Below are 21,809 nucleotides of genomic sequence, written 5' to 3'. Positions count from 1 at the left end.
TGGATTTGATATGATTTTTACAAATTGTTGATTGAATAACAGGGATTGTAAGTGATTTTAAAAGACTTTTTACAAATTTCATATTCAATAACAGTGGATTTGAAAAGTGATTTAAAAATCACTAGTTGAATAACAGGGGATTTTAAAAGAAATCCAAAGTTTTCCGGAATTCTACTTTCAATACACCCCTCTTAATCTAAGAAAAATAAAAAATCAAACCGAAATTAATTTATCCAAATTTCCAAACCTAACTATGTAGATCCTTGACCACAAATAAACCCGTTTGAGTATACGGGTCAAGTAAAACCCGGCCCATTAAAACCAGTCTATTTTACAACACACACAGAGATCATCAACAAAGGTTAAACTTAAACACACCTCTGGCCGCAACCAATCATAACAATGGGATTAAAGCTTCTTCTAATGTCTTCGCCGAGTAATTTTATTAAACCAAGTAATAAATAAAAGTTGAAAAAAAAAATTAGTATCTTTCTTTCTTCAACCTGAATCGCGAACAAAGAAGCATCAGCATCATCATCATAACTCGGATCTCTCTCGAAGTCTCTCCGGGAAGAACTCGAACCTCGCCGTCATGGGAGTCCCGGCGTTTTACAGATGGCTCGCGGACCGATACCCGAAGTCAATTAGCGATGTTGTTGAGGAAGAACCTACCGATGGAGGTCGTGGTGACCTAATTCCTGTTGATATCACTAAACCTAACCCTAATGGGTTCGAATTTGATAATTTGTATCTTGATATGAATGGTATCATTCATCCTTGTTTTCATCCTGAAGGAAAGGTATGTGATGTAGTTGATTGTGTTAGGGTAGTACAATTCAACTTTTGTGAGAAATGAAATTACTGGGTTTTAGTAGATTGGTGGAGAAGGATTACTATTTTGTTGTCGATTTTGCTTAGTGAAAGTCAATTGAAGCAATGGTGATACTAGATTTAGGGGATTTAACTTCTGTGAAGTATTATGATTAGAGTTTTGAGTTTATTGTATTAGGCAGTCGTAAGTGAACATGGATTTGTTTGTTGTATGGGAAATGAATCAGTAAGTTTGGTGTTTTGATGAGAAGATGGGTTTTTGTATGTGTTCTTAATTTAGCCAGGAAGGGAGGAGTGTATTAGCTGTTGCTTTTCGAGTATTTTGCTTACCGGAAGTCAGTGAAGTCGATTCTGAGATTTAAAGTTCATTTGTGAAACTGATTTCGATATATTATTTGAGGAAAATTGGATGCAAATGGCTGTGTGTGTAATTTGTTCATGTATTACGTATGTAAGTCTAGAGCCAGGTTTTTTTTTGAGTGTTTGACTAGAGAAAAAAATAGATGGCGATCTTATTAGTTTTTAGTTAGAGCTGAGGAGATATTATTATCCATGGGAGTGAGTTTGGGTAGCAATATGTGTTATGATGATTTCCCTGGAGATATTACTAGCTAATCATATTTTGATTACAATGCAATTGCAGCCTGCCCCTGCCACATACGATGATGTATTTAAATCGATGTTTGAGTACATTGACCATCTTTTTACTTTAATACGTCCGAGGAAGATTCTTTATATGGCTATAGGTGATCTTGTGCTTTCTTCTTCTCCCCTGTCCGTTTTGTTCGACGAGATTGGATTTGACTATATATGTTTTTGCAGATGGAGTTGCACCCAGGGCAAAGATGAATCAGCAGCGTTCTCGACGTTTCAGGGCTGCAAAGGACGCAGCAGAGGCTGTATGTTCTCTTCCAATTCTTATTTTACATTTACTCTTGGATTTTCATGTGTCACTGTTGCTTACACTTTATTTGGTTTCATAGGAAGCTGAGGAAGATAGGTTAAGAAAAGAGTTTGAGACTGAAGGCCAAATCTTGTCTGCTAAAGAGAAAGCAGAAACCTCAGATTCAAATGTCATTACTCCTGGGACCCCTTTTATGGCTATACTGTCAGTAGCTCTTCAGTATTACATCCAATCTAGGTTAAACCATAACCCTGGTTGGAGATATGTTAAGGTGTGATACCATTTGTCTAACTTAACCACTTTTTCCAAACTGTAGAAAACTTGTTGCATTCTTGCAGTTTCTGTTTAGTTAGTGTTGTCCCTTTACATATGGTTTTCAAGGTAATTTGTCTTCCTAAGAATTTGTGGATTATTATTTGAAGGTAATTCTTTCTGATTCAAATGTTCCGGGCGAAGGAGAACACAAGATAATGTCATACATTCGTCTTCAACGTAATCTTCCTGGTTTTGATCCAAATACAAGGCATTGTCTGTACGGTCTGGTTAGTGTCAACCTACAATGTAGTTTTTTTACTTCCTGTTTGCTTCGTAAGGTGTTGGTGCTTCTTCCAACAAATTGCACATTGCTTCTTGCCAATAACTGTATGTTACTATGCAGGATGCTGATTTGATAATGCTCTCATTAGCCACACATGAAGTTCACTTTTCAATCTTAAGAGAGGTAGCTGGTTTCCACCCCTATCCTTTATATTTTCTTTGATATCCAGTCTGTCAAATGAAGAGTCATCTTACTCATTCCAGGTTATCACTTACCCTGGGCAACAAGAGAAATGTTTTGTCTGTGGACAAACTGGTCACTTTGCTGCAGATTGCCCTGGAAAATCAGGTAGCGCAAATGCAGCATCGGATATTCCAATCCACAAGAAAAAATATCAGGTTTAAGTAGTTTTCTTTATTATCTCCAGAAGATATTGCTGCTGTTGAACAACATGCCATTCTCTCTTACTTTGGGAACTTTCTCATATCTCTCTTATGTAATATTTTTTATAGTTCCTGAACATTTGGATATTGCGAGAATATCTGCAATATGAATTGGCCATTCCAGACCCTCCTTTTGTGATCAATTTTGAGAGAATTATAGACGACTTCGTCTTCCTTTGCTTTTTTGTTGGCAATGACTTCCTACCTCATATGCCTACACTGGAAATTCGAGAGGTGTGTACATGATGAAAGCTTTTCATTGCTTAATTAGCTGTTATACATAATATGTTGGTAGTGTAGATTGTAAAATATAGTAATAGCCCTGTGATAATTGATATCCTGTTTCATGCTCTATACCATCAGGGCAATGATAAAATAGTTTTTATATTCCTTTACCAATTGTTTTAAATTTTTATATTCCGTTTCATTGTTACTTCAGGGAGCTATAAACTTGCTGATGCATGTTTACAGAAAGGAGTTTTCAATTATGGGAGGCTATCTAACAGATTCTGGTGAGGTATGTTATTGGTTGTTTTTTCTTTTCCCACATTTCATTCTCGCTTCACATTACTCATAACTCTATATTTCGTATGAGCTGTAGAAATGGTCAATTATCTTATGTAAACTCTTCCCTTGAACTGCGTTGCTTCTATTTTATCTGCCTACTAATGAATACCTGAACTGCATCGTTTTTTTATTTATTTATTAACCCAATGAAAATCTTCTCTTTTCTACACTGATAGGTTTTACTAGATAGGGTAGAGCATTTCATTCAAGCTGTTGCTGTTAATGAAGATAAAATTTTTCAGAAAAGAACACGGATAAAACAGGTATGCATGACATATACCCTAATTCCCCATACACACGTAAACAACCCGTTGGAGCTTTAGGGAAAGAAGATGCTCATACCCTTATAAGGCACTCCCTCAAAGCTCGTTTTGAGTGAATGGTGCTCTTTATAAGGAAATGGGTTTGTATCATATTCTTCCATTATGTTCAATCTGCATACATTATGGCTAATGGTATGTTGATGTTGGTATCAGTCAATGGACAACAATGAAGAAATGAAACAAAGATCAAGAAGAGATCCATCTGAGGCACCACCTGAACCGATAGACGATAAGGTAAAATAGTATACTGCAGTGTTCTCTCGCCTGTGAGCTGGAGAGATATTTATATCTATATTGACAAGGAAAATTGTTTAATAGGTACAACTAAAATTGGTCTTTCATTTTGGCTAGATTAAGCTAGGAGAACCGGGCTACAAGGAGAGGTATTATGCAGAGAAATTTAGTACGAACAATCCAGAGGAAACTGAGCCAATTAAACAAGACATGGTGAGTTTTACTTCAGTTAACTTTCCCCGTCTCCCTTCTGAATCTCTGATTATTTGTTATAATTAATCTAAAAGTTAAAAAAGGTTTCTTCAGGCTGTGTGCTACTCTTATTTTGTGCGCATTTAGACTTTTAACATCTTATTAACTCTCTCATGTTGAAAGTTTCCAACCACCAAATTTAGTACGTGATATTTGCATAGTTCTTTATATCCTTTTGGAGACTTATAGCGCGATATGAACTACTTTCCTAAAATGACTCCTGAGACAATTGGATTAACATAAACTTGTATATGTGCATTTAGACTCTTAACATCCTATTAACTCTCTCATGTTGAAAGTTTCTGACCATCAAATGTCTGCACAGTTCTTTCTAACTTATTAGGAGGCTTATAGCTTGATATGAACTAGTTTCTTGAAATGACTCCTGAGACAGTTTGGATAAACGTAATCTAGTTATCAAGTCTGATTACCTATTTTCCTTGTAGGTGCTAAAATATGTTGAAGGGTTGTGCTGGGTTTGCCGGTACTACTACCAAGGTGTATGCTCATGGCAATGGTCAGTTATTCCTATGAGAGCCATGCATTCTAATAAATACTGGAATATCTTATTTTATAATAGACTGATGGGTCTCTTCTCGGGAAAGAGGATATTGATGTCAATTGCTGACAAAACCAAGTTGCAAATTTGAAGTGCAAGTCTTTGTTTGCTTACCTTTTCATCTAATTGTTTCAGGTTTTACCCATACCATTATGCTCCATTTGCTTCAGATCTTAAGAATCTATCTGATTTGGAAATCACATTTTTCATTGGAGAGCCCTTTAAACCTTTTGACCAATTAATGGGAACCCTGCCGGCTGCAAGGTTTCTTCCTTTTTTTAAAACCTTCAATATATATATTTGTGCGCCTCAGGTGATTTAAATTGTATTTCTTGGTTGTCGCAGCTCAAATGCTCTGCCTGGAGAATACCGAAAGTTGATGACTAATCCCTCATCCCCGATCCTGAAATTTTACCCTGCTGGTAATTGCTGATGCTGAAGATATATGTATTGTTGTTTTTCCTATATATTTATGATGGACAGTGGACACTCATAAGCTCTCATTCTTTTGATAGATTTTGAGATTGACATGAATGGAAAGCGCTTTGCCTGGCAGGTTCATGCTTTTCTGTGTTATGTGGATATAGTGATGGTGTTATCATACTGATACTATTTATCATGTTCCTCGGCTATTGATGCTGTCTGTTTTGAACTTGATGTGATCCAGGGTATTGCAAAGCTTCCTTTCATTGAGGAGAAATTATTGTTAGCTGCTACAAGGAAGCTTGAAGAAACGCTAACGGTTTGAACTGAAGCTTTTTTGAATATTGTTTGGTCAAATTTTAATTCTTTCTGAAAGATGATTCTTGAACCTTCAGAATGTTTTTTTTTGTTATTTATGGTATAGCTTTACTGCTTAGATTGTTCTAGCCTTTGCCCAAAAAAAAAGATTGTTCTAGCCATCAGTTTTTATGGCAGTGTCTGTAATGACTAGAATGATTAATCACAGTATGGATCCATCTGGCAGGTCGAAGAACGGCAACGCAACAGCGTGATGCTTGATTTGTTATACGTACACCCTGCTCATCCACTGGGCCAGCGGATTCTGCAGTACTACCATTTCTACCAGCACTTGCCACCACATGAATTTATTCCATGGACGATTGACCCGAATTCTAGGTTTGCTTTGATTGTCGAAATTGATAACAAGCTGTGTGTTATCTGAATATCAAACTTGTTCTTAATCCTCAATTCTTTTGTGTTTGTTACAGCCAAGGAATGAATGGTTTTCTTTGGATTAGTGAAAGGAATGGTTTCCAAACTAGAGTGGATTCCCCTGTCAATGGTCTACCATGCATTGAGCAGAACCGAGCCTTGTGCGTTTCTTGTGCCTCACAAGTTAGTGTTGTATGACATTGATGAAGTCTTCATTTACTCACTTAGATTTTCCTCTCCATTTTCCAGAAATGTTACATACCTGTGTCCTGCCAAACACTCTCATATATCCGAACCACCAAGAGGAGCGATCATTCCGGACAAGGTATGATTTCACAAAGGAGTTCGTCGTAAACAGTAGTCCATCTCTGCATTAAACAAATCTATTTGCTTGCATCTCAAATCTTAATGTCTTCTTGCCAGTCTATTTATCTGCTAAATATTCACTGCGAAAAAATGTAGATCTTGACGTCAGTAGATATAAAGCCATTTCCCCCTTTATGGCATGAAGACAATAGCAACCGACGCCGACAATCCCGAGATAGGTAAGGAGATTTATACTGCAGACTGATTTTTGAAGATACAAGTGTAAAGTAGATTAAAGGAACCATATGATATATCTACTGTGCAGGCCCCAGGTGGCTGGAGCTATAGCTGGACCTTCGCTGGGAGAAGCAGCTCATCGTCTGATCAAAAACACCCTTAACATGAAATCCTCTACTGGTTCGGCTTCAGGATTAATTGACCCGAATGGATATTACCGAAATGTACCGGGTAATAACTATTATGGTGGAGTCAATAGACCAAGAGCACCGGGTCCTTCTTACAGGAAAGCTTATGAAGATGACTCGAGCTATTATTACTATGGAAAGTATAACAATAGCTCACAGGGAACATTTAGCAACGGTCCAAGATATCCTGGTCAATCAAATGGATCACAAGACTATAACCGGAACTACAACTCCAAGGCAGTAGTAGAGCAGCAAAACCGTGGTGGACTTAGATCTGGAATGTCTGGTTTATCTATTGACGATAACGGAAGCAGAAGCAAACAATTGTATTCAAGTTACACTGAAGCTGCTAATGCAAATTTGAACCCGTTACCCTCACCACCCACCCAATGGATCGGTACACAACCAGGTGGTAATTTCGTCGGAGGATACTACCGGGAAGGAGTTGGGTACGGTGAAACAAATGGAAAACCGGCAAAGAAAGTAATTTATCAGGCCAAGACACAACCAAGTTATCGAGGCGCAAACATATGAGATAGTAGTTGAGGCACAAGGGAGGGTTCTGTACAGGCGAGTTTCTTTCTTTTGCTGCAATTGGCCTTTTGTATGGTAACACAACAACGTCCCTGCTTCATCCTCTGCGATGAATTATCTTAAATTAAATTTCTAGCTAAAGGCAAATGTACAATGTACGTTTGGACATTTCTTTTGTTATGTATATTTATTACATTAAAACATGTTTAGTCTCTCTAGAAGACAGCTTTTGACAATTGGGTTATTCTACTTTCTCTATTCCTTCTACAGCATTTCTCTATTCTAGTTCGGACCAGCATTGTTAGATTAAGAACCAGGCTATCTTGTAGAAACGATGATAGTATCATATTGATGAGAACAATGGTGTATTGGAACAAAATAAAGATTGAGAAAATATATATAATCATTGGATGAAGTAGCCACTCAAGAAAAGCATAAAGAAGAGTAAAAGAGAGCCAAAGATTAAACCAGTCTTCTGACCACCAGTAAGAGCATTGCCACCAAGACCATATTGCTGATTCTGAGCAAAACCAGCAATCTCAACCATTTTACTCTCAAAGAAACTCTGAGCAGCTCCACAAGTAGGACATCTCCAATCTTCAGGCAACTTATCGAACTGAAAACCCGGTGGGATCGGGTACGATGGGTCACCAGCTGATTCATCGTACTTGTAACCACATGATCTACACTCATAGATACCTGTGTTTAGGACAGCAAACTTCTCTTCCATTCTTCGTTTCTCTATTGTGTCTTCGACTTCATTGGTCTCTGGTTCTTGGGTTTGGTCGGAAGAAGGAAGAGGAGGTGTCGTTGCGGCCGCGTCGTCTCTTGAAACGGCTAAGTAACGAGGATGATGGTGAGTTGGATAAGAGATGTGGTGGTGCAGTTTCTTGGCATATCTGAGAAACGGTGTCGGTTTGATGAGTGAAGTATGGGAATGGGATTGAGATTGAGAGAGAGGGGAGAAGGAGAAGGTAGCACTCGCCATTATTTTTGTGTTTTCACTTCTTATAAATTTTGGGTTTGTTCATTGTTAGAGAGAAGTTGAAAGAGTTAGAGAAAGATGGATGATGGATCCATTGGAGAGGAGAAAGGCATATGCGTCCGTCTCCCTTGGATAAGATTTTTGAAGAGTATTGTGATAACCACGTGGCCTTTTCTCAGTCCTTCTTATTTTGTTTTACTTAAACCCCAAAATGTTCCTCCTCTCTTTTCAATTGGCCCCTAAATAAGATTATAATCTTCAAATTCCTTATTAGGAGTTAATAATAAGAGAAATAATGTTTATACATATCATTAAGGATTGGGAATTTTGGAAACTGACTAATAAAGAGATTTTGTTATTATTCCATTTGTAATTAAAATTGTGTAGTGTATTTATTACCAATATTGTGTAGTCATAAACTTTTTGCATTACTACTTTTAATAAATCCTACATATTAATATTAAATTTTTAATTTTAAAATTACATGCGTAATAACTATATATCTTTTTTTTTGCTTTTTAAAGGTTAACAATGGGTATAAAGGTTAAGTATCAAGACTTATTTGTAGACTTATCAAGACAAGAACCTCAATTATGCAACACTTCAAGTTTGTCGACTAAAGACTTTAAGACTAAGCAAAAGGGAAAACCATTAATCAAGAAAAGTTTACTTATCATATGATACATCAACAACATGCCACATCTACGATCATCTACACAACTCATCACATCTTTTTTTATAAATATCAAGAAAAAGTTATTGTAAATGATAGAGTGTTTTCAGAGAGTATTTTACAAATTCCATGCACTTTCATACTCTTAAGTTCAAATTTCTATACTTATATTTTTAATCGTGTATTTTCTATCAAATTTCCTTAGTTATCGATGCATCATGCAACTAAATTTACATTATTGATGAGTCTAGCAACTAGTAGATATCTAGAGATATTCATATTAAATATGAAAATACTTCCTAAGAAAAATCATCAAAGAAATTGTGAATTTGCAACCAAAAAAAATAGTTTGCCAATAAAAGCAAGGAAAAAATATAGACATTGGAAACCTTTTTGAAGCTTGAATTAACAGAAGTCAAGAAAAGTGTTAGCCCTATCTAAAAAAGCAAAGCTACCAGTTCGGCTCAAGCAAAGAGTTTATATACAACCTACTAACCAACTCTACAAAAGCATAACAAGCTAAACCAAAACATTAAGACAAAAGTGAAGCTTGTCAGAGGAGACCCACATGTGGTATCTCTCTATAAACATTCAGACCAACAGTTTTTGTCTTGTCTCTATTCTCCTTCAAGCTCTTTGCTATCCATATAGCAGTTTCTCTAGGAGAGACCTTACCTGGGCCAAAAGGCTTAAGCAACACATTGAGTTCATCATATCTCCCTTCTTGTAACAATCTAGCACTAAACTCAAGCAACCCCTCCAAAGCATCAGCACGTTGGCGATACGAAGATGGATCAAACCGACATCTTCTTGTATTCGACGATGTAGTCTGGCTTGATGCACCAGCAGTTGCATTCTGATTAGGTGACGATGACCCCTCGCTCGTGATATAATCAGAACCTGATTTACATATTTGAACTGTGCATTTGTCTTTTGTTATAGAACGGTCTGAGATAGAGGAGCTTTTGGAAGATGTTTTCCTTTGCATGGGTGTAAAGAAGATGTCCTGTTCATAAGGAGCTAATGGAAAAATAGCAATCTTATCAACTTGTGGCTCATTAATAGAATATTCTGGTGACTTCACTTTCTGCAAGATCCCAACTGTTGGATTGTATGGTGCAGCTTCTTGAGTTGTTGCCCTTTTCGTGAATGGTAGAGAAGTCCGGCGAGCTGTAGAAACTATCTTGCTGGTGGTACCACCTGAAACTGGATGCTAAACACACAATCATGGTCATTAGTGAAGCTGAGAAATGTAGAGAAATATAGACAAAACAGGATTGTTTGGTAATAGTATTGGCAGCACTATAACATCATCTGTGAAGTGTTTCTTTTTAGCAACTGTAATAAGATGAGGAGGTGAGTAGTATTACCAAGTGTTCAAATCTCCTTCCAGTTTCAATGATTCTTCTTGATGTAACTGAAGTTTTTGCCAGAGGATACTTGAAGACCTTAGATGCACTTGAAGCAACTTCCTTACATATCACTGTTCCTTTACTACTGCTCTCAATTGATAAATCTGAAATCCTACGAGTTATACATTTGATAGAAGATGCAGTGTCTTCTTCAGCTTCTGGATTCAAAGCTCTATCATTCCAGAGAGAAGAACTATGTCGTCTTTCCCCAAAAGCCGGACAAGTGACAGCGGGTTCAGAAAAACGAGCTTTCTTGATTATATTCTTGGAATTTGGTAACTGAGGTGGTAATGTATTGCGTCTCAAGTTATTGAGCCTGAGCTTGACATCTAGAATGTAAGGTTGAAGATGTGGATGCCTAAGTAAATCTGAAGCCTGTGATAATTTTATACTTAGCATAATTAATACATATTGGTAACTAAGTTTATGTTAACAAGCTAGGTAAGGTTATACATACAGATGGTCGAAATTCCGGGTTTTTTCGCAGCATGCTTTTGACAAGACCTCGGCTGAAAACAAGTTTTAGAAGATAGCATTGTAAACAAAGATACAAAAACCAAAGATATGTATGATGAAGGTTTAAGAACAAAACTAAATAACTTACAATGAACCGGAATATTTTGCGGGGAGCGGAGATACAATCGTCTTGTTTATCTTATTAATCAGTGCTTGCATATCCTAACCAAGATGTTTTATTAACCATTATGATGAAGTTGGATTAAAGATGGATATGTATCTATCACACATCAACTTACAAATGCTTTAAATGCCGGCTTAAGATAAGCCATTTCATATATACAGCATCCTGCAGTAAGAAATTCATGTGTCTCATAAGTAAATCATCCTAGGATACATATTTGTCAACACATGCGATATTTTTGTTAAGACTTGATAGATTTTAGAATGATCTTGATTTTCTCACATCAGAAACCGAATCAACGAACCAACTAAGGATTAGAACGAGAGAGCCGCTTACTCTACCAAGCCATCATACCCCCAAACCAGTCCCAAATCACATAACACCCCTCACAATCTATCTACATCTCATATTTATAAAAGACTTTTACACTAGGCTACTTATAATGATCTAGCAATAAAGATAACACAAGACTTTATTAGAACTCTCTACAGTCTTTATATAGTTATGAAGCTTTAGTAGTACAAGCACATAGAGATAAATTACTGCTTCCTAATGTAGCAAATAAGTGAACTTTACAAAACACTACTAGAGACAAAAAAAAAAAAAAAACGCACCTAAAGACCAAATGTCAGATTTAGAACCATAAGGTATATCAGCTAGAAGCTCAGGGCACATATAGCTGGGAGTCCCAACAACCTGACATTTATGAATAAATGATTTTAGAAGTGACATTAAGGAAACACAGTGGCAGATATACACATGATATAATAATTACAGAACTCACAGAGGAAGTGAGATTGTCAGATGTTAGAACCTTGGCTAACCCAAAATCACCTGTAAGAGCAATGATCAGGTTAATATTCAATTATTTCTGAAGTTGGGTTGACAAGAAAATGCAAAGAGAAGCTCACCAAGGCGTATATCTTTCTCCTTGGTCAAGAATATGTTAGAACACTGAAAAGAAATACAAAATATTAGCATAGGAGAAAGTCTTTGGATTATGCAGATAACAATATGAGATTGGTACCTTGACATCGCGATGAAGAATATGGTTTGAGTGTAAGTACTCAAGGGCCATAAGAAGCTGAACAAGCCACTTGCACAGTTTCTAAAAAAAAAAGCACAAGATAAGATTATAGGATGATAACTATTTCTATACAAAGTTCATGAGAAGCACTGAGAAAAGAAATGCACACCTCTTCTTGAAAATGCACGCCATTGGCTTTCTTGATGGCTTCTGCCCTGAAACAAAACAAGAAAGTGAGGCTGCGTCGCAATCTCTATAGTGAAAGACAATATAAGTGAATCTAAATATAAGAAACTAACATGTCCCCTCCTTCACAATAACCTATGACGATGCACACATAGCAAGCCTAAGAGAAAGAATACAAAAGCTTTATCAGCTCAAAAGGAGTGTAATGATATAAACTTTTGTTTAAGTCAGAAGGTGTATCTTACCTTTTCCACCCAAGAATCTTTGTATTCCACAATAAATGGATGACGCATTTTCGATATGAGCTCCATCTACACCCAAGGTAGAGAAACCAAGATCAAACCATATGAAAAGAATTATCATACAGAGAGCATTAAAAGATTCAAAACTGATTATGACAAGATTTGCCAACCTCTTGATGTGCTGATCGTCGAGTCCTTTGAGTTTGCCGGGCAAGACGAATCTTTTTCAATACATATCTAATGAATACAATAAACAATATCAGAAAACAAATGACAAAACTCAAAGACAGCAAAAAGATAGTGTTCCTCACTTTTTCTTCTCATGTTTATGTCTCACTAGAAGAGCTGACCCAAAAGATCCTTTACCTATTTGCTCAAGAATCTCATACTGTTCCATATCTAGCTTTGTTGTTGTCTTACCTGAACATAGAGATGTAAAAAACAACAAATACTAGTGTGATGTTTCTTAATGAGGACATTAAATTTAAAGGATGCTAACAAATGTAATCCCAAAGTCAAGTAAACACATACTTTGGTAATTGTAAACTACAAATCTGATTAAGCAAATTAAAAAAAAAGGTAAAGATAATTACAGCTGAGAACTAGCAAGCATCAGCTATGACTTTAAGTTACATTAGAAGTGGAATTAACTTAAGGCTAAAGAATCTAATTCCATTGATCAACTAAACAACCAAGCTGAAGGATGCATTACTTATATAAGGAGAAGATGAATGAGCATATCTCAATGTTAAAACTAACTCTAAAGCTCAATTTTACAAAGAAAACAAAACTAAGAAGCAAGCAGACCCTGAAGTAAAAAACAGAGGAGATTACAGAGCAAACAGTGTTAGAAGAGAGAGAGAGAGAGAGAGATAATGACCTCAAGAAATCAGAGTAAGAGTGTGACAGGAGAGAGATCTGATGGGAAGACTTAAGGATGCATTAAGAAGAGGAAGAAGTAGGAAGAAGAAAGAAAGCTCTGAATACTGCGAGAGTGATTTGTGGTGATAAATATGACAAAGTTGGTAGAGAAAGTGGAAAAAGTGGAGAAAACTTAGATCCATTAATGGTGGCTTTTCTGTGACTTGATAATTTATTATATAAGCTTTAGTATAGTGATTGTATTAAGAAGTAATGTTATTAGAAAACTTTTACACTGTCGACAAAAAAAAAAAAAAAAAAAAAACTTTTACAAACTTACTTTTTTTTTTTTTAGTTTAATACTAGATTTATACCGCGTGACAAAACTTTTTATTGTTATTTTGTATTTAAATTCTAATTTTTCTATTGTACTGGTATTTGTTTATAAATTATTAAGATTGCATAATATCAAACTTTATTAAATCAATGTGATCCGATATGCTTTATATTTGTGTTGTTAAAAAATAGTATAATGAAGGTTTAATTCGTTTTGATGTATAACATTAATGATATTTTTTTATATTTAGTAATATTGATTAAATCATGTCCTGCCATACAACTTGTGTATAAATGTTAATTTAAAATAACATAATTTTTATTAAATATTTTCATATGTATTTTGCATAACAATACTAACCTGTTTTTAACCCATTTAAATATATATATATATACATACAGTATGTTTAGATGATAATAATAATATATCGATGTAGTATAGTGGTAAAATAATTTCTTTTGTACAAATATAACTCGGGTTCAAACCTTTCCTCGGACATTATATTTTTAAAAATAAAAATTATTTTTTTTGCAATAAATGCATTAAATTTTCTCTCAAAATCCTTGCAAAAATACTATAGTAGATTTAGAGGATATTTTTTTAATGTTATTTTTAATGATTTCTTACATGCATTTCTACCGCAGACAAATCTTTTTTCTAATTATTAGGTTCCTAAATCTTGAACACATATATATTCATCAAGATTTTTTTTTTTAATTTCTTTTGGATTGTGAGAAAGAAAACCAAAAATTGAAAACACGAATATCAAAAGATGAATAAAGATTTAAAAATAAATTGAAATTTCAAATTTTTTTTGTTATTTTATTTTTAGAATTTTATTAGAAAACAATGCTTTACTATTTTCCCCTCTTATTTTTTTTTAAATGCTAAATAGTTTTTCATCATTCTAATCACCTACAAAAAATTTGTAACACCCCGACCATCACTTTTTGCAACGCCACGACCGTCTTCCAGTGGGCCCATGTTCATTATTAGCCCATAGGCCGACCTCTTTTAATGAGCTTCACGTCTTCTCACTAGGCATGTGAGTCCATCCATATTCGACGACCGGTATGCTACGTCCGGGAGGCTTAAAAAACTTGTTTACCGATCGTAAAAATCACCACATGATCTTTCCCTGTGTTTTGACCTCACTCACATAGTTCAGACAATCATTTCCCAGAAGGTCATCCATCCTTGGACTACTCCAGGATAAGCACGCTTTTCTCAGGACTCTTGGTCGAAAAGATAAGTGCACTTTGGTGACATAGGTGACAAATCAATTCATTTAAGTCTCTCCACAAACCAAGGTCCCAGAATTCTCCCCCACTAATAGACCACAACGTCCTCATCCCGGAAAGTCACCCATCTTTCGACTACTCCAGCATAAGCACGGTGTCTCTCGAGACTGTTGACCAAAAAGATAAGTGCACTTTGGTAACATAGGTGGTCAAACCAATTCATTTAAGTCTTTGCACAAAGAAGGGTCCCACAATTCTCCCCCACTAATAGACCGCGACGTCCTCATTGCACACAACAAACGTAGATTCGTAATGAACAAGACAAGCGATAGTGAAATGGCGATAAAGTGGATTTGTGAGGACGTGATGATGATGAAATGAATGACTTGTGAATCGATTGTAACTTTCAATGGTTGCGGAAAGACCAGTGAACTAACAAACTTGCTTAGGCTTGAATATCACACACCAAACGGTCACAAGACGAAGATATATTACACACTCTTAAGATCAAACAATTTGGAAAGAAATTTTGATTATAAATAGTTTGATGATTTCTCATAAGAGACTAAAAAGGATATATAAAAAATAAAAGAAGCTAGTTTCGAAACAAACACACCAAGTTTCGAAACAGCATTAAAAACACCTCGAAAATTACAGAAATTTAAACTAGAGTTTGAATGATAAAAAAGACTTTTCTTCTTCATAAGGACGTGGCTCCTTGGCAAAGAAAAAAAAAAGGGCTTGTGAAAGAGTGTGTGGGCTTGCCTCATTAAAAACCTCTCTTGGAAAACCCATTGGGACAAAACCAAGAGGAGGGAAAAAGAGTGCAAGTCACACACCTCCATTGTTGTTACTTAATCAACTTGAATCACAACCAAAGTAGTTAGATAAGTATCTTGATTAAGACTACCCTCAATCTTGTTTAGAAGCATGATGATAGCTTGGTTTAGTCGCTTTGTCTTGGACCTCATCATCGGACCATTAGGAATGTGTAATGTTGCTTCATCTTTAGCTCCATTCTCCTTGGGTTCAAGCTGCTCCTTATCTTCATTCTCCTTCGGTTCTTGTTGTTGGTCCATTGAGCTCTAAAGGGGAGGATAGGACCTATACCTAGGAAAATAATGAGTCAAGCCTGAAAAGAAAGTCGAACCGCGAAGGCAAGTATCCTCGCCCCCGCGATGGGAACTTTCATATCATCCCCTCCCTCTTCAAAACGATTTGACCTCAAATCTGTTTCACCTGAAATAACGGGCACAAGATCAGCAACATTAAAGCTATTACTCACACTTTACTTGTAAATCCAGTTGATAGGCATTGTCGTTGATCTTCTTCATGATTTGAAACGGTCCATCCATTCTTGGCATCAGCTTGAACTTTATTTCTTTTGGAAATCTTTCTTTTCATAGGTGAATCCAAACCAAGTCTCCTTCTTTGAAGACTACCTCCTTTCGGCTCTTATTAGGTTGTCTAACATACTTCTCAGTTTTCTGTTCGATATTAATTCTCGCCTTCTCATGCATTTGTTTTACTATTTCAGCTTTCTTTTTACCATCCATACTAACTCTTTCACTCAAGCTAAGGCATTAAATCCAAAGGAGAAATGGGATTGAACCCATAAACAATTTGGAAAGGTGAAAACTTAGCTGCAGAATGAGCGGCATGATTATATGCAAACTCAACATGCGGCAAACAATCTTTCCAAGTCTTAAGGTTCTTTTTCATCAAAGCTCTAAGAAGTGTAGACAAAGTTCTATTGACTACTTCAATTTGTCCATCAGTTTGCGGGTGGCTAGTAGTAGAAAACATAAGCTTAGTACCTAACTTAGACCACAATGTCTTCCAAAAATAACTTAGAAACTTAGTATCACGATCAGAGACAATGGACTTAGGCATACCATGCATACGAACAATTTCTTTAAAGAACAAGCTAGCAACATTCAGAGCATCATCAGTTTTATGACATGGAATAAAATGCGCCATTTTAGAAAATCTGTCCACAACCACAAATATAGAATCCTTTCCAGTTCTAGTGCTAGGCAACCCAACAACAAAATCCATAGAGATGTCATGCCATGTATGCAAAGCAATAGGTAAAGGGGTATACAAACTGTGGGGTTGTGATTTTGCCTTAGCCATTTTACATATTGTGCATCTTTTGCATCACTTTTCAACGTCTCGTTTCATATTTGCCAATGGAAATGGTCTTGCATAACCTTTAAAGTTTTAGCCATGGCGAAGTGTCCCATCAAACCTTCACCATGTGCTTCCTTTAAGAAACAGTTCTCTCAAAGAAGAATTAGGAATACACAAGTGATTATCATAAAATAGGAAACTTTCGTACCTATAATATTTTCCAAAAGCAAATTTCTCACAAGAAGCAAAGATCTCAGAAAAATCAGAATTAGTAACATATTGAGATTTAATTTGCTCAAATCCAATAACTTGGCATCAAGAGTTGTAAGAAGAACATACCTCCTTGACAATGCATCAGTGACAACATTGTCCTTGCATTTTTTTGTATCTGATGACATATGGAAATGTTTCAATGAATTCAACCCACTTGGCATGTCGTTTGTTAAGCTTTTGTTGTCCTTTGAGGTGCTTCAACGACTCATGATTAGTATGAGTAACGAACTCCTTGGGCCAGAGATAATGCTGCCATGTTTGTAATGCTCTCGCAAAAGCATAAAGTTCTTTGTCATATGTAGGATAGTTAAGATTAGCTCCTCCAAACTTCTCACTGAAATAAGCAATAGACTTCTTATCCTGCATAAGAACTACTCCAATTCCTACAGCAAAGGCATCACATTCTATATCAAAAGTTTTAACAAAATCAGGAAGAGATAAGACAGTGGCATGAGTAAGCTTCTCTTTTAAGGTCTGGAATGCATCCTCTTGAGCTTGTTCCCACTTGAATCCAACATTTTTCGTGATAACTTCTGTGAGTGGGGCTGCTAAGGTGCTGAAATCTCTCACAAACCTCCTATAGAAACCAGCAAGTCCATGAAAACTCCTCACTTCTCCTACTGATTTTGGACTTGGCCATTCTCAGATTGCCTTCACTTTCTCTTTATCAACTTTAACTCCATCTGTTTAACTCGCCTTGTAAGAAAGCATTGTTCATGTCAAGTTGTTTAATCGGCCATGATTGTCTCATCGCAACTTCAAGTACGACACAAATCGTTTTTGTCTTAATCACCAGACTAAACGTTTCCGCATAATCAAGGCCATATTGTTGAATGTACCCTTTGGCAACTTATCTTGCTTTGTATCTCTCTAGACTCGACCTAGCGACATCCAACAAGATTTTGGTGTGGCGCTGACGGAACCAAATCTGAAGTGTGATTAGAGATATGAGCATCGAACTCCTTTGAGCATGCTTGACGCCAATTCTCATCTTTCATGGCTTGTGTAATCGTTGATGGTTCTGGAACAAGTGAGGAACCCGCAACCAACAAATATCGTTTTTGGACGGGTTTATAAATGTTATTTTTGGCCCTAGTTTGCATCTTTGGATATTTTGGTTTGTGACTCATGTGGTTGTTCGGATTGTTGATTTTGGGTCTGTAGGTTTTTAGTGAGATTCATGGACCTGGTTTGTTGTGGTGTTGGGATATTTCTTTGTAGTTGGGTCTCAATTGGGGGTTGCAATTGATTTTGTTGTAGAGCTGTGGGCTCATTGCTTAATAGGCTTGGCTGAGTCATGGGCTGTGACTCATTTTTTTTTGGAGCAGTGGGCTCAGAGAGACGGAGAGAAGAAGAAGTTGTTAAGGAGGGAGATGAAGATATTACATGTGTGTTCGTAGTGGTTGAACTAGATGACGGGTGAGCAGGGTGAAGAATCAAGTCTGGGGGTCCTTGTAGAGGGGCCGAACTAGCAATGGAAAGTGGAACTTGCGTGACAGTAGAAGATGTAGGTAGATTGACGTGGAGCTCCGACTCAACTGTGGAAGATGACGGAGTTTGAAACGGAAAGCAAGTTTCATCAAACTGAACATGTCTACAACTGTAGATGCGACTGGAAGGGAAATGAAGCCAGCGATATGCAGTTTGTGTTGCTATGTATCCAATGAAGACACACCAAAGAGACCGATCATCCAGTTTATGATTTGTATATGGTCAAGCAGCCAAACGGCGAAGCTTCTCATAATTCAAAGGCTGAGCAAACAATTTATGGAACGAAGAAGTCATGGAGAGCACCGAAGTAGGCACGAGATTGATCAAATAGACTGAGGTTGCAAACGCACACGACCAATACATTTTTGGAAACGATGATGTGGTCATGAGTGTGAGGCCAGTCTCAACAATATGGTGATGCTTCCTTTCAACGATCCCATTGTGTTCCGGCGTGTATGGTGGTTATGTGAGATGAGAAATACTACTCATCACCAAAAAATCTCATAAGACCTAAAATTGCCCACCATTGTCCGAGAACAAAGTACCAATGCGAGTTTGAAAGTGATTTTCAACAAGAGATTTAACAGTTATGAATGTGTGTTTGACATCAAATTTGCGTTTAAGAGAGAAAAGCCATATATATTGGGTGAAGTGATTAATAAGAACAACATAATATTTGTAATTATCAATGGATAGAATGGGTGAGGTCCAAACATCCGTCAAAACGTATTCAAGAGGTCGGGTGGAAACAATAGAAGAAGTTGAAAATGGGAGCTTTTGGCTTTTATTAATAAGAAATTCAGAACAAGGTTTTTGTTCTTTATTGGAAGATGAAACTAGAATTGAGAAAGTAGAAACGATAGATTTTAAGATAGACGTAGACAGATGCCCCAATCTCGAGTGCCATGTAAGGAGATTGGTTTTTGGACCGGCCGCAGAAAAGAATGCCATGGCTTGAGAACTTGATACCGGCCACTCATAGAGTCGATTCTTAGTTTGGCCTTGGAGTAACGGGACGTGCTGAGATCCTTCACCTGAAACGTAGCGGGGGAAAATTCAACCAACACACAACTAGTTTTGCAAAGACGATAAACCGAAATCTAGTTCTTTTGTATATTTGTAACACATAATATTTGATCCAATGTTAAAGGATGAGAGAGGGATGTTAACGATTTTAAACCAGTGTGAGTAATGGTCATGTTGGACCCATCGGCAAGCATCACATCATCACCACCGTTGTATGGTTGATGAAGGGCAAGGTTGTTGAGGTCCGAGGTGATGTGGTGTGTAACACCAGTGTCAACAATCCGATGATCCGCCGTGTTGGACGCATTCACATCAAAATTAGCACGAGACTGCCATGGACGAGAGACGTTAGCCGTCATGGCTTGGAGCTGTGGGCATCGTCTTGCGCTATGAACTTCCTAATAGCAGTATTGACGCTTCCCCAAGTAAGGCTTCATTCTTCTGTTCTCCGTGTTACTTTGTTTATTGAGAGCTGACCAGTATCAGTGCGCTGTTGTCCATACGCCATGCAAGATGCAACATTCTTGTTAGCATAGCTGTTTGAAGAGGAGTATGATTTGTTGTTGTTGTTGCGTTGTTGGACATGATTAGCAGAGAACGGAAACGCCGAGTTGTTTTCTGTTTTAGAGAGAACACTCAATAACTTAGCTTCTTGATTCAGCAAACATTTATGAACCTCACTAAGTGACGGAGGTGTGTCTTTGCCCTCGATCTGGTCAACCACAGTCTTGTAGTCTTCAGGGAGGCCATCGATAAAGAGCTCCATGACATCTTTATGATCATACGATTTGGTGAGAATCACAAGTTGATCAAGGGAATCAATTGATTTGGAGCCTTTGGTGAAGTTCTTCAGTTGGTTCTTTAGTTGTTTGATATGCCCACGACTAGGTTTGGCATAAGTAGAGGCGAGCTTTGCCCAGATCTGCATCGCCGTCGAGGTGCGTGAGACAATGGGCTGAAGAGGCGAGATCGTGTCGATCAAGTCGCTGTAGATAAGCTTGTCCTGACGATGCCACTTGAGATACGCCAGATTGGATGTCTATGTCTGGCCAATGGTGATGGTTGCAGCAGGAACATCGGTGGTAGTCTAACAACCCGTCATGTGGGATCCTCCGCCATGTGGCACACTTCGCCACATGGCATTCTTACAGCGCTGCAGCGCATCAACCTTAACCTCTCTCATGTGGGCCTAATCTGCGCAGCCCTCTGGCCCGCAGCTTTCTGGCCCACCAGGTAGGTTATTGGTGCCCTTGACGTTACTCGAACCCAAAACCTCACCCTTTAACAACCTTCTCACCGTGGAAGTTGTTACCAATTGAACTACAGATCATGTACGGTTGCCATGTGGCGATGCGCTGCAGCGCTGTAAGGTTGCCATGTGGCGGGGTGTGCCATTTGGCGGAGTGTCCCACAGGATGGGTTGTTACAGGTAGCATCGAGATAACTAGCAAAACCATGGCCGTCGAGGAACGCACGGACTTGAAGGCTCCACATAAGGTAGTTGGTGCTAGAGAGACGAGTAACATGAGCCATGTTCACGTTGAGCACTGTTTCGGTGGTGAGAGGGAGAGTTTCAGAGACTTGAGCAACCATTGATGGAGGCGGAGAAAACAAGCAAGAAAAGAAAAATAAAAAAATTTAGGTTTTTGAGAATCGAATGTTTTGATACCATGTAAATGTTTAGGGTGATGAATTTTATTAAGAAACATATACAACCTATTTATACACAGTAGTGTAGACTAAGTAAGGTAATTCCTAATCACACCTAATCACCATCAATACATAAAAGAATATAGAACTTCTTCCTCATCCTCAGATTCAATTTCTCCATCAGCCCGTATTATCATAATCCTCCGGTTGGAGCTCTCACTCGCATAATGTCCAATTCCATGACATTTGAAGCATTGGAGATCCGTAGCTCTTGTAGTCTCCTTTGCTTTCCATTTTAAATCCCTTTCTTCGACCTTTGGCTTCACAAACGGCTTGTGATCTTTTGAAAAACAGATTTCTCCTCTCTATTGTAGATTGGTTTGTTTGAGCTGTAGCTAGGCTTAGAATTCTTTCTCTTGTTTTGCATCTCAAACATGGCTGCCTTGTGATAAAACTCTTCAGGCTCCACATAATGAACTACCTCCAAACGATCGATTATGTCTCTGTTGAGGCCTCCCATATAAATCTGGACATTGTTGTTTCATTATCTTCTTGAATGTT

The 21,809-nt window shown here is 37.4% G+C and overlaps 3 protein-coding genes across 5 annotated transcripts; 1 reads left to right on the top strand and 2 right to left on the bottom strand.

Moving 5' to 3' along the window:
• Nucleotides 1–394: 394 nt before the first annotated feature.
• On the top strand, nucleotides 395–7,320 carry LOC17894090 (5'-3' exoribonuclease 4). Its single transcript, XM_006301178.2, has 22 exons — nucleotides 395–799; nucleotides 1,475–1,577; nucleotides 1,654–1,730; nucleotides 1,815–2,006; nucleotides 2,158–2,277; nucleotides 2,394–2,456; nucleotides 2,537–2,671; nucleotides 2,786–2,950; nucleotides 3,156–3,233; nucleotides 3,460–3,546; nucleotides 3,760–3,840; nucleotides 3,958–4,053; nucleotides 4,539–4,609; nucleotides 4,787–4,915; nucleotides 4,997–5,073; nucleotides 5,167–5,207; nucleotides 5,319–5,393; nucleotides 5,619–5,770; nucleotides 5,863–5,967; nucleotides 6,056–6,131; nucleotides 6,269–6,351; nucleotides 6,438–7,320. The coding sequence occupies exons 1-22, from the start codon at nucleotides 593–595 to the stop codon at nucleotides 7,069–7,071; spliced, it is 2,847 nt and encodes a 948-aa protein (XP_006301240.1). The 5' UTR covers nucleotides 395–592; the 3' UTR covers nucleotides 7,072–7,320.
• Nucleotides 7,321–7,392: 72 nt separating this feature from the next.
• On the bottom strand, nucleotides 7,393–8,178 carry LOC17896218 (rubredoxin). Its single transcript, XM_006301876.2, has one exon. The coding sequence runs from the start codon at nucleotides 8,057–8,059 to the stop codon at nucleotides 7,475–7,477; it is 585 nt and encodes a 194-aa protein (XP_006301938.1). The 5' UTR covers nucleotides 8,060–8,178; the 3' UTR covers nucleotides 7,393–7,474.
• Nucleotides 8,179–9,087: 909 nt separating this feature from the next.
• Nucleotides 9,088–13,263, bottom strand: LOC17896136 (serine/threonine-protein kinase Nek1). Of its 3 annotated transcripts, XM_006300823.2 has the most exons (15): nucleotides 13,117–13,263; nucleotides 12,548–12,656; nucleotides 12,407–12,473; nucleotides 12,240–12,305; nucleotides 12,108–12,154; nucleotides 11,978–12,023; nucleotides 11,809–11,889; nucleotides 11,693–11,735; nucleotides 11,566–11,615; nucleotides 11,396–11,477; nucleotides 10,897–10,946; nucleotides 10,746–10,819; nucleotides 10,599–10,650; nucleotides 10,100–10,516; nucleotides 9,088–9,942 (listed from the first exon to the last, which is right to left on the bottom strand). In XM_006300823.2, the coding sequence occupies exons 2-15, from the start codon at nucleotides 12,631–12,633 to the stop codon at nucleotides 9,283–9,285; spliced, it is 1,821 nt and encodes a 606-aa protein (XP_006300885.2). In that variant the 5' UTR covers nucleotides 12,634–12,656; nucleotides 13,117–13,263; the 3' UTR covers nucleotides 9,088–9,282. The 3 variants fall into 3 exon arrangements, with proteins under 3 accessions (XP_006300885.2, XP_023644122.1, XP_023644123.1); XM_023788354.1 differs by lacking the exon at nucleotides 13,117–13,263 and having other exon boundaries at nucleotides 12,603–12,629; XM_023788355.1 differs by lacking the exons at nucleotides 12,240–12,305; nucleotides 12,407–12,473; nucleotides 12,548–12,656; nucleotides 13,117–13,263 and having other exon boundaries at nucleotides 11,978–12,018.
• Between the last annotated feature and the right edge of the window lie 8,546 nt (nucleotides 13,264–21,809).

This window comes from Capsella rubella, unplaced genomic scaffold, assembly GCF_000375325.1.
Source record: "Capsella rubella cultivar Monte Gargano unplaced genomic scaffold, Caprub1_0 scaffold_2, whole genome shotgun sequence".
Classification (NCBI taxonomy): Eukaryota; Viridiplantae; Streptophyta; class Magnoliopsida; order Brassicales; family Brassicaceae; genus Capsella; species Capsella rubella.
Note: the sequence above shows the minus strand (reverse complement) of the source record. Positions and strands in the feature narration are given on the sequence as shown.